The 11,517-nt window shown below is 48.4% G+C and overlaps 3 protein-coding genes across 3 annotated transcripts; 1 reads left to right on the top strand and 2 right to left on the bottom strand.

Annotated features, from left to right (window-relative positions):
* Nucleotides 1-1,647, bottom strand: LOC100839673 (50S ribosomal protein L35, chloroplastic). The gene is made up of 3 exons (XM_003581633.4): nt 1,331-1,647; nt 1,132-1,248; nt 1-303 (listed from the first exon to the last, which is right to left on the bottom strand). The coding sequence occupies exons 1-3, from the start codon at nt 1,571-1,573 to the stop codon at nt 226-228; spliced, it is 438 nt and encodes a 145-aa protein (XP_003581681.1). The 5' UTR covers nt 1,574-1,647; the 3' UTR covers nt 1-225.
* A 2,095-nt stretch (nt 1,648-3,742) lies between these two features.
* On the top strand, nt 3,743-6,752 carry LOC100840598 (homogentisate geranylgeranyltransferase). Its single transcript, XM_010229054.3, has 14 exons — nt 3,743-3,934; nt 4,083-4,151; nt 4,435-4,477; nt 4,598-4,832; nt 4,928-5,011; nt 5,136-5,210; nt 5,296-5,379; nt 5,469-5,558; nt 5,660-5,761; nt 5,847-5,942; nt 6,014-6,085; nt 6,212-6,307; nt 6,417-6,521; nt 6,609-6,752. Exons 1-14 carry the CDS (start codon nt 3,886-3,888, stop codon nt 6,648-6,650), a joined length of 1,242 nt encoding a protein of 413 aa, XP_010227356.2. The 5' UTR covers nt 3,743-3,885; the 3' UTR covers nt 6,651-6,752.
* A 1,287-nt stretch (nt 6,753-8,039) lies between these two features.
* LOC100840895 (ent-kaurenoic acid oxidase 1) lies at nt 8,040-10,929 on the bottom strand. Its single transcript, XM_014896574.2, has 7 exons — nt 10,595-10,929; nt 9,310-10,063; nt 9,047-9,136; nt 8,770-8,848; nt 8,550-8,656; nt 8,321-8,442; nt 8,040-8,222 (listed from the first exon to the last, which is right to left on the bottom strand). The coding sequence occupies exons 1-7, from the start codon at nt 10,840-10,842 to the stop codon at nt 8,069-8,071; spliced, it is 1,554 nt and encodes a 517-aa protein (XP_014752060.1). The 5' UTR covers nt 10,843-10,929; the 3' UTR covers nt 8,040-8,068.
* Nucleotides 10,930-11,517: the final 588 nt, after the last annotated feature.

The following is an 11,517-nucleotide window of genomic DNA, read 5'->3' as shown; positions in this document are numbered from 1 at the left end:
TTAAACAAGATGGAGCACCCTTTTTGCTTGCATAAATTTCAACCAAGTGAGTGATTTTTTTTAAGAGGCCATCTCATTGTGGAACATCAGTAAGCCGTCCATATGAATAGTTGTTCAAGGCCTTGTGTATTAAATGAAAAGAAGAATTACAGAGGAAATACACAAAATTACAAGTTGGTGAACTGAAAGTCCGCGGCATAATCACATTGCGATGCTCAGTAGATCTCAGCCTGCTTTCTTGTTCACTTTGAGGTAGGGCAGCGCGCCCATCACGTTGCTGTAATCGCTCTTGTTAACTTGGACCTGCGAACAAAGATAGAGATTCGCCCTCAGTCTCAGAGGGTATGTAAACTGGCATCACGGCACAAAATGGCAAGTTTCAGACTTTCAGCGAAACCGTCTTATGAAGCTATACTAAAATGGAAGTTTGCAGACTAAAACAGGGTAACTCTCCCCAGTGGCTTAATTTTGCAAGCCCCAGTACTTCCAACATGAGAACAGAGATCATGGCATATTTTTGCAGGAGACAATTTCTTTCTTTTAGAGGACCAGAGGATGCATATATTACCCTATTTTGATACGTTAGCATGCAGCCGTAAGTTAGTACAAGAGAAATGAAGTCTTCTTGGAACAACTTGATACCGGAAACAATAATAGTTCATAAACTGTAGTGGTATCAACTAAACTCAGCTATGGAAAACTAGCCACATTCCGAAGTAGTGTGAGCTTCTAAATTTCACCCATTTTAAATTGGCATACAACCTAGATCAAATACACAAAACTGTGATGTACTTGAAAGTCACAACAAAACGTGATTCTTTTCCCAAGCACATCTAAGAACAAAATGTGGTTCCATTTCAATCCTGAGTTCCATTTCCAAGCACATGGACTAGGACACAGTCACTCTGACCGAGCATTCAGAGCATTCAAACAACACAACACCAACCATATCATCAGGAAGCAGTACTGAATTCACATCAACCTGCCCACATTATCATCCAATCTAACTCACCGTAACACCCGTACATACCCGCCAATTTCTCACAGCTAGACAGGCTACTATACCATTACCATCAGGGCATCAGCTGAACAAACAAAAATCTGAACGAACTGAAGAAGCATATAACGTACCATCTTGGAGAGCCTCTTCCTGCGCTTGGCGTTCTTCTTGCTAAGCAGATGCTGCTTCCCGGCGCACCGCCGCACGATCTTCCCCGTCCCGGTCACCCTGAACCGCTTAGCCGACGCCTTTGCGACACAGAAAGAGGAGAAATCAGGAAAAGCCCAAAGTAATAAACCGTTTTTTTTTCCCGTCTGTACAACAAGCTACCTTGTGGGTCTTCATCTTGTAGCCCTTCCCGGCGGCAACGACGACGGGGAGAGAGCGGGGGAGGAGCGGGGCCGCCGGGGAGAGCGCCGTGGCGGTGGCGGCGGCGGCCATGGACAGCGGCGAGCCGAAGAATGAGTTGGCGGGGAAGGCGAGTGCCGCGCGCGGCGGGTTCTTCGCGGCGTGGAGGGACTGGAGGCGGGGCGGGAGGGCGAGGCCCCGCGCGAGGGAGAGCGACATGGCCATGGCTGGAGGCTTCTTCCCCTCTCGGTTGTTCCTGGCTTTGCTGCTTTTGCTCACTGCCCGAGAGAGCGAAGGCGAAGGGGATAATAGATGGATTAGCCACGACGAACGGATAGCGCTGATTTGGGCTGGGGTTACGGCCCACTAAGGTCCCAGCCTTCTAAAGGACCAGCCCACTAAGCTCCAAGCCTTCTAATGCCCGGCCCACAGCAGTATCCGCACGGAGCTACCGCCGCCGCCGCCACGACCACGAACCGTCGACGACGACATTGGGGGCGGTGGCTACCCTGCACAGGCCGCCGGCAATGGAGGTGGTGACGGGCAGGCCTTGTTCGAAGAGGAAGAGGAAGAGGAAGAGGGAGAGGGAGAGGGAGAGAGAGAGGGAGAGGGAGTCACCGGTGGAAACCAAGGGGCGCCGCCGTGAGCGGGTGAAGACGAAGGCGGCGGCGGCGGCGGAAGAGGGAGCCACCGGTGGAAATTACCAAGGGGCGCCGTCCGAATCTGGGGAAGACGAAGGCGGCGGCGGCGGCGGAAGAGGGAGCCACCGGCAGAAATTACCAAGGGGCGCCGTCCGAATCTGGGGAAGACGAAGGCGGCGGCGGCGGCGGAAGAGGGAGCCACCGGCAGAAATTACCAAGGGGCGCCGTCCGGAGCTGGGGAAGATAAAGGGGGCGGCGGCCGCGATCGCATCAGCGACCTCCCCGACGCCTTGCTGGGCGAGATCGTCTCCCCGCTCCCCACCAAGGAGGGCGCCCGCGCCCAGGGCCTGGCGTCCCGGTGGGCGGTGGCGCCACATCTGGCGATCCGCGCCTCTCAACCTCGACTGCGGCGGCGTCCCCATTAACAACGCCGACCTCGGCGGATTCGTCTCGCGCGTCCTCTCCGCCCACCCGGGCCCCGGCCGCCGCCTCTGCGTCCTCGCGGACCACGCGTGCCCTTCCCCCACGCTGGAGGTTTTGCTCTGTTCCCCCACTCTCGTCAACCTTCAGGAGCTCGAGTTTGAGTTTTGGTACTTCCGGCCACCAGAACGCATGTGGCGGCCGCGGCCGGCGTCCACCTTCCGGTTCGCCTCCACCCTTCGCCTTGCCAGCATCGGAAAATGCCGCCTCCTAGATAGCGCCATCCAAAGGCTTCACTTCCCCCAGCTTAAGCACCTCGCACTCCACGGGGTTAGCGTATCGGAGTGCTCGCTAAACATCGACGAAAACTGTCATCGTGTACGACTCCCCTGTAGCTGCATATATGCCTGGATTGACTTTAAATTCACTCTCGTCGCACTTCAGTTTTGTAACACGACAGGAACTTAGAAAAAGGGCAAGAACAAAGACTCATGTTGAGACTATCTATTACTACTACCAGGTCAACCGAAAAATCTTATTTCTAAGGTGATGGCGATGAATGTTAGTTCTTTATCTACTGAAACATATGTTAATTGTTGCACATTTCAGAAAGAAAAAAGAAGGATTATTTTATCAAACACCAAACTAAGGTTTGCATTTTTGTTTTGTTTTCATTTTTGAGAAATCTGCCTTTTCGACACACCAAACTAAATCATTTGAGGAAAATAAGTTGTTAGCATGAAGTCCCAACCTGGGCGTCCAGTTTTGTCGATTTAAAAACAACAATTTCTTATACAACTAAGAAGGGGAGCGAAAATCATCGGGCATGCTTTGTACCATTTTTTTTTTCAAACTTGGAGGTTTCACAACCCTAAACATCCAAGAAAAGAAACGATATTCATATCCGGTGTCCAATGCACCGGGTTAGGCACGCCTTGATGCCCCTCTCCATCTTTATCTTTGTGTCGACTTATCTCTATCTTTGTACAGACGCAAACTATACGACTCTTCAAAAAAAAAAGTTTTCTTCTTCTCTCTTCCACGACAGCAACAACCACACTTTTCTGCGGTGCAGATGACCACCCGCCTGCACACAGGAATTGAAAGAGGATTTGCAACTGCAAACTAGGGACGGGAGACACGTCACCCATGTTTGTCAGCACGTGGGCCACGCAAGCACTCCCGGAGGGCCCACATTTTGTTTTTTTTGGAAGGGAAGCCGGTCAGTCGTCACACTGGGTTTGGCCGCAAACTGCATGCAGCAGCTGGCACAGCCCATAAACCCCGACCCCCCCTGGCTGGCCGCCGTAGCTCCCGTAAATTCCCATTTCCTTCGATCTACTCCTCCAATTCCGATCCCCTCTCCCACGAATCCCCGCAGGTTCTTCCCCTTCTCCCATCGATCCCAGCAGTACTGGACGTCCGATATATCTTCTCCGGAGACCAATCGCTCCATCGGCAGCGGCGGCGACGAGGATGCGAGCCACCGTGGCGGCGGCGGCGGCGGGCTTGCAGTTCTTCACAGGCACGCAACAATCCCCCGCGATGCGCGGCGGCGCCATACATATGAAGTCTTCTCATGCCTCGGCGATCGATCTTGATCTCGTCGTTTGATTTTCGCTTCGATTTGATTTCGGGAGGGTTTTGATTTTTATTTGGCGTATGGGCTGCAGATGGGAGAGGCGCCCCCGGATGCGGCGGCAGGGTTCGGCTGGGAACCAGGAGATCGTCCAGCTGGGCAGGTACGTACGTATATACATACGCGCTGTAGTAAATTCGTGTTCCGTAGACGGCCGTATACGAACATACATGGGTATATTATATATCTGAATTATTTACATAGACGTTTCTCCAGAGAGAGATATTGACAGTGTGTAATGAAGTCCCTGCTGATTAAAAATGATGGATTATGTGCACTTAATTATTTCGCACTCTGCATAAGTCACCGGATTTATTAGTTTTTCTCCAAATTGTTAGATGACTGAATATGATAAACTATTGTCTCTTCCATTCTGCAATTTACAGGTCGACGATATTCAGTGGAAGCTTTTGCAGGCCAATGCCAAAGGCAAGTGTATCTTTCATGTCCTGTTTATCTCAGCATCTTAATAGTTTCATCTGTTGCCTGTCCGTTAATTTGCTCATGAAACATACCACCTGGGGTACGTATTTGCTCATGAAACAACAGTGCTACTACCACGATGAACAAATTCAGCGCCACTTCACAAGCTACTAGCACTACAAGAAACACATGGGGGCAACGCAGAGATGATCATCCGGGACTCCAAGTTGGATGCGGGGCGATTTCTCGTGATCAGCATGGTTCCAACGCCAACCGGCTGTTTGAGGAAATTGGCGAAGAGGTTACGAAGAAATTGCGCGCTTTCTATGAGTTCTGCAGGCCGCACACCATTTTCGGCACTGTGAGCTCTAGCATATCTTTGATTGAAATAGACATATGAGATTCTGAATGCACACTGCCTGATGCATATTTTTTATGTGGACCTTGAATTGTCAGATAATAGGCATAAGTTCAGTGTCTCTCCTGCCAATGAGGAGCCTTGATGATTTTACTATGACGGTATTACGGGGATATCTCGAGGTACTCTAAATTTGTAATATTCGATTAAACCTGTGCTATAACAATATAAATGTCAATTTTCAGTGTGGCAGTTTTACACTACTAAGTCTAAAGAAAAATATGGAAAATATCCTTCTGTGTGCAGGCTTTGGCTGCTGCTTTATGTATGAACATTTATGTAGTAGGGCTGAATCAGCTATTTGACATTCAGATTGATAAGGTAGTTTTTTTTTCTCCGCAGTTTGTCGAGTTCTTAATCCGTAATAATGTGGGACTGTTGACTAATTTATACTCTTGTCCTGGAGATCAATAAGCCAGGCCTTCCATTGGCATCCGGGGAGTTTTCAGTTGCAACTGGAGTTGTAATAGTACTCTCATCCTTGATCATGGTATATTGGGTTAAACACAAAAACAAAATAACAAGTCGTCATAAACAGTTTTCATGACTAAATTCCTTGCATTTTTTTAATGTTTTCAGAGCTTTAGCATTGGGACACGCTCTGGATCAGCGCCATTGATGTGTGCTTTGCTTGTCAGCTTCCTTCTTGGAAGTGCATACTCCATTGAAGTAACCGCAGCTCTTACCATGCTGTACATTGGAAAGTAAATTCGATGATAAAATCTAGTGTCAGTTATGAACATTTTCATTTAATATTTGATCCTTTTCAGGCTCCACTACTCCGGTGGAAACGGCGTGCTCTCCTTGCTGCATCATGCATCTTGTTTGTGAGGGCTATCTTGGTTCAGTTGGCTTTCTTTGCACACATGCAGGTACTAAGCACAGCTCACATCCTGACACTGCAAATGCTTACTGATTTCTCTCCCCTTGGTTAGTGTTTGATGGTTCATTTGATAGCAACATGTTCTGAAGAGGCCCTTGGCACCAACAAAGTCACTGGTCTTTGCAACATTGTTCATGTGTTGCTTCGCTGTAGTCATAGCTCTATTCAAGGTAAGTAAGCATCCAATAAAATTTTGTTTTGCATCCTCAAAGCTCTTTTTATTTATGTTCTGAGCTTTCAGGATATTCCGGATGTTGATGGAGACAGAGATTTTGGCATCCAATCCTTGAGTGTGAGATTGGGCCCACAGAGAGTAAGAACATTTCTCCTCATCCATTAAAGAAAGGCAAATTTTCTACATTCTACTGCAAAATGTTTCAAACAGAAATATATGACTCTCAAATGGTGGGCAATTTTATCTTAAAATGTTCTGCTCTAGGTGTACCAGCTCTGCATAAACACACTCCTGACAGCCTATGGGGCTGCCATTATGATAGGAGCATCATCCACAAACCTATTTCAAAAGATCATCATTGTGAGCGATCCATTCTCATTTCTCAAAATTCCTCTAAACAAAACATCAATTTATATGTTAATAAATCGTTGATCTAATGTTACAAATTTGCAATGCGTTGATAACCCAGGTGTTCGGTCACGGCTTGCTTGCTTTGACACTCAGGCAGAGAGCACGGCAATTCGACGTTGAAAACCAGGCGCGTGTCACAGCATTTTACATGTTCATTTGGAAGGTAATTTTGTTGGTACATATGTGCCTTCAGTCACTCCAGTTAAGTAATTAGACTAGTATTTCTGACGAATTACACTTTTGCATGCAGCTATTCTATGCAGAGTATTTCCTTATACCATTTGTGCAATGAGCATTGTACAAGGACCAGCAGTTGTGAACTATAGACATGTAAAACAAATTATGTGGGGGCCTAGCTAATTCTGATTATACTCTATCTGATGTTTTGATTGTATCTTGTTAATCATCTGTAATTTGTTGGTCCGGAAAAGAGGCAAAAAATAAATTGGCAATGAGAAGAGGCAAATTTTACGTGTGTACTTCAGATGTAATCCGGCCCTTGAATAATCTGATCTGATGTATTAGTTTTAATATCAAGGAGATCTTCGCCACGGGGGGATCGATCTGATCAATCGCACCAGGTACCTGGGCACTTGCCACCGGGCTCTTCTGGGCCGCGAAAAGCACCGACATCTACTCGGCCCATTTCGGTATCCGGCCCATCGGGACCAACGACCAGGAGATCGCGCAGCTTCATACGCTGGAAGGGGCTCGACATCGACAACCAGCCATCAACCACAACTACGTACACCGTCTGATCGATCTGATTAATCTGAACTTGATCGATCGATCCAGCTTGCTTTAACTTTGCAGTATGGTCATCATGCGGCAGCGGTAGAGTAGTTCCATCGATCAATCGAGTTATGTTATGTGTTTTAGCGCGTACTTGTTCTTTTCAAATTTGCGCCCTACTCTTTTATATTTCTGTTTTGGCGGCTCCTGGCATGCAAGCCGCCGCTGATATATCACTGGCGGCCGGCACTTATAGCCGGCCACCGGAGCCCGCACCGTGGAGTGGCGGATCGGTAAACGCAGGCCGTCACCGGGCACCCTCTTTGTGGTTGATGTTCTTTTCGAAAGCCCGAAACCGCCATTGGAGGTGAACCCATCAGTGAGATTTATCGGTAGCCGCTACTGCCTGCTGGAGGCATTGGGCCCGTCGGACAACCTTTCGTGGCGATGGTTGGCCAGGGCTAACCGTCACCGGAGGTAGACGTTGTATTAGTGTCTGGATCAAATGATGATGAATAATCATGTTAGCTTAATTTGCTGAATCATGTTCACACACCGAGTTGGAGATATCGCAGGGTGTACGTACGGATATATAAATTGACGAGTGTGCGCGTGTCACTTGCTTATCGCCCTGATGGCCAGGTGTCGGTATTGCTGACATGGATTTCTTTCTCCCATGGATTGGTTCTAACTTTTCGGGTATAATATATGTTTTAATTAAATAATAATTGCATTCTTCATTTTGAAACTAATAAACGTGTCCGAGAGCCAAAATCTATGAGGTGAAGTTTTGGTTTAAAATTAGTCTCGCCGCATCGACAAAACTTGTTTTTCTTTTGTTCTAAAACATCATTTTCAGCACACCAGGAGACCAGCCAAAATTTGCTCCTAGCTGGGACAGACATAAGAAAACAAGAAAAATAATGAACACAGCTTGATCGTCTCAACATCCGGGATGCCTTATTTATTTATTTATTTTTATTTCTCTGTTTGGTTTGCACACAAAATTCTAGGGTTCTTAATTTCAGTATCCATCACTGGAGGGAGACTGATGATCTTGGCCAAGCAGTTGTCCACCGGCCGAGGGTGAGGCAGGTACCGCACCCGGCAGTTTGGATTTTCCCTTTCCAGCCTGCATTGATACACAAATTTGAACAAATGTTTTAGGGAAAAAAATGCACATAGTTCATTTGGAGTTGCATGGAGCAGCAATGGTGGAAAGCTACTTACCTGTAGCCAAGTAGGAAATGGTGGAGGAAAACAGAGATCTCCAGCTTGGCGAGATCGTTCCCGGCACAGATCCTTGAGCCAAGCCCAAATGGAAGAAACGTCCCTGCTCTCGGTGGCGGGCCCTGTTTGACAATGCAGAACTTCTTCTCTTAGTTTGAATTCAAAGATCTAGAGTTACATAAATTCAGAAATGAAAAACCCATTGTTATGAAGAAGTGATTCTTCTGACCTCCCATCTTGAAGGGTTGAACTTCTTGGGGTCAGGGTACACTTGAGGGTCCATGTGCACACTCCTGTACCACAGCTGAAGCTTCCAGCCCTTGGGTACCAGATAACCTGTTGAGTTGCAGAACTGTTAAGATTCAGTTCACAATCTGATCGATCGAAGTCCAAGCGGAAACAGGACGTGACGATGATCTTGCTCTAAGAGAAGTAGAAAAAGAGCCCACCGTTGACAAAGACGTCCCGAGTCGCCTGACGGAACGACACGAAGGAGATGTTGACGAACCGCAGCGTCTCGTCGACCACCTGGTTTTTGTTTCAGATATAATGATTCATGCCAGGACATGATCAAACAGTTAAGCTATGAATGATACTAGTTCAGTCAGTCAGTGGCAGAAACATGTCTGTTTCCTTGAGGTATAGCAAGTCAAGCAATTTCTTTGCTCTTGTTCGATCAACGATATCATGAAACATGTTCTTGTTTAATTTTAAAAAATCTGTTACCTGTGAGAGGTAGTCCATCTTCCTGAAATCTTTGAGGGTGAGCCCCTTCTGCGTCGGCGGTATGTTCCTCGTGATATCCTCCTGCTCCGCCTGAACGAAGAAGAAGTAAGAGATCGAATTGAAGACAAACATAAGAGACAGATGTACTATTCTCTCCGTCCCATGTTAAGTGTCGCAATTTTGTTTAGAACCTGAAGTACTTACTAAAACATTCCTAGATATCTACTGCTGCTACTTGTGAAGAGCTCTTATTTATGGCAGACCTTGGCCCTGGCCAGGATGTCAGGGTTGTCCTGCAGGAACATGGTGGCCCACATGGTGATGTGGGCGGAGGACTCGTGGCCGGCGTTGAGGTAAGTGACGAGCAAGTCAATGATGTCCTCGTCCTCCAGCCGCCTCCCCTGTTCGTCCTCAACCTCGATCAGCCGGTCCATCATGTCCACTCCGGCTCCGACGCCGGCGCCCTTCTTGGCCGCCCGCCGCTCGTCGAGCACGCCCTGCAGCAGGGCCACCAGCTTCCTCCTCGCCCTGAGCGCCCGCCGGTACGCGAACCCGGGGAGGTCGATGGCCATGGCGCGCACCCCGTGGTTGAGGTCCGTGTAGCTCTGCTCCAGGGCATCCATGGTGCGCTCCCCGGCGCCGCTCATGAAGATTTGTATGATGATCCGGAACGTCATCCTCCTCAGCTCCGTCAGGAACTCGATTGGCCTGCTAGCCGTCGTCTCCGACGACCAGCGGCGGAGAGTGGAGACGACGGTGCTGTCGATGAAGGTGAGGTAGGCGGAGAGCGCGTCGAAGCCGTTGATGGGCGCCGCCGTGAGCTTGCGTAGCCGCCGGTGATCGTCGTCGGGCATGTTGAGGAAGGACTTGGCGCCGATGAGCGTCACGGTGGCTTTCGGCCAGCCGTTGGTGAAGGTGACCTCGTCCATGAGCACCCGCTTGCACACCTCCGGCAAGGTCACCAGGATTGTCGGGCTGCTGAACATGAACGCCCTGTACATCCCCGTCCTCCCGAACCTGCCATTGTTGCCGGATCAAATTGAGCTCTTCGCCAATGCAACCAAATTCACCTCCTCTCAATGCTACCCATAACATCATCTTCTTTTGATCAATGGTTTGAAGAGAATCATGGCTTTTTTTCTTCAGCATGTTACAATTTGAGTAATTTTCACAAAACCATGCTATTTAGGGTTAGGGTTTTACCGGCCGAAGTTATAACTAATTGTGTCATAGAACCATAGTTTTTGGTACATGTTGTCTCACAAAATCCAAATCGGACACATTAGGTTGTTTGATGGTATTTCTGGTGGGACCCATATGTCATATAGCAAGTTGAACGGCTAGACCCGTTTCTCCACGTCAGCTTCCGGACCGGACCCGACGTGTTAGGAACGGGGTTATTTCACAGTGCCAAAAGGAGAATACCCCTGTTTCTGTTCCGACAGCCATTTTATTGCAAAGCGGCACATGTATGCGAAGTAAAGGGCAGGCAGGGAGCCTCGAGATTCGCGCGGACGGAAAAAAAGAGGAAGAAAGAGGACTACTCACCGTCGGTGGAAGGATTCGATGAAGGCGTCAGGGTCGCCGGACTTGAAGGCGCGGAGGAAGGCCCACATCCCGCCGACGAGCGGCCACCCCATGTCCCCCGGCGGCAACCTTCCTTTCTTCCCTCCCCCGATCCCCTTGGTCCACCACCACCCGTGCGCTCTCCTCGCCGCCCAGTCCACCACCACCGCCATCGCCATGGCCGCCGCCGCCCACCACCACACCCAAACCCCCTCCTGCAGACCCCCCATCGACGAACAAGCTAGCAGCTGCTAGCTCGCGATCGATGAGTAAAGCCTCTGCTTCTGCTTCTCTGCTAGTGTTTGTTCTCTGTGTGTGTGGGCTGGGAGCGACGGCTGGAGCTGGAAGACGAAGACGCATATTTATAGGGGAGGACGAAGACGATTAGTATTCCATCCAAATGGGGACGAAGACGATTAGTACATCTGCAGTAACTGTTGTGTTACTGCTTTCTTTTTGCGCACATCTGCAGTAATTAACTGTTGTGTTCAAGTATGCATCCAACAGAATTAGTACGTACTCACAGTTGACCTGCCCTGGCTTTTTCTTTAAGGATTAGTACTAATTACATTTAGCTTCTTACTTACTGCCACTGGTATCGTCATCTTCGTCTTTCTTGATCTCTGGAGCAAACCAAATGAAGGAAACGTCCGTTGGTTCTTTCCTTCTTTGTCGAAGGCATTTTTTTTTATCGTGGACTTTTATTCGGCCAAAGCTTGGTAATACAGAGATCGATGCTCAGACCCATACTTTGATGACTACACGTCTATTTAGATTACAAAGGATGCATACGCATGTCCTGCTGAAAAATATTACAAAGGATGCATACGCATGTCCTGCTGAAAAATACACACGCTAATTAGATTTACGATTTATCCTACAAACCACGGGACACATGTTTTAGC

The sequence above is a fragment of the Brachypodium distachyon genome, chromosome 1, assembly GCF_000005505.3.
Source record: "Brachypodium distachyon strain Bd21 chromosome 1, Brachypodium_distachyon_v3.0, whole genome shotgun sequence".
NCBI classification, from domain to species: domain Eukaryota; kingdom Viridiplantae; phylum Streptophyta; class Magnoliopsida; order Poales; family Poaceae; genus Brachypodium; species Brachypodium distachyon.
Note: the sequence above shows the minus strand (reverse complement) of the source record. Positions and strands in the feature narration are given on the sequence as shown.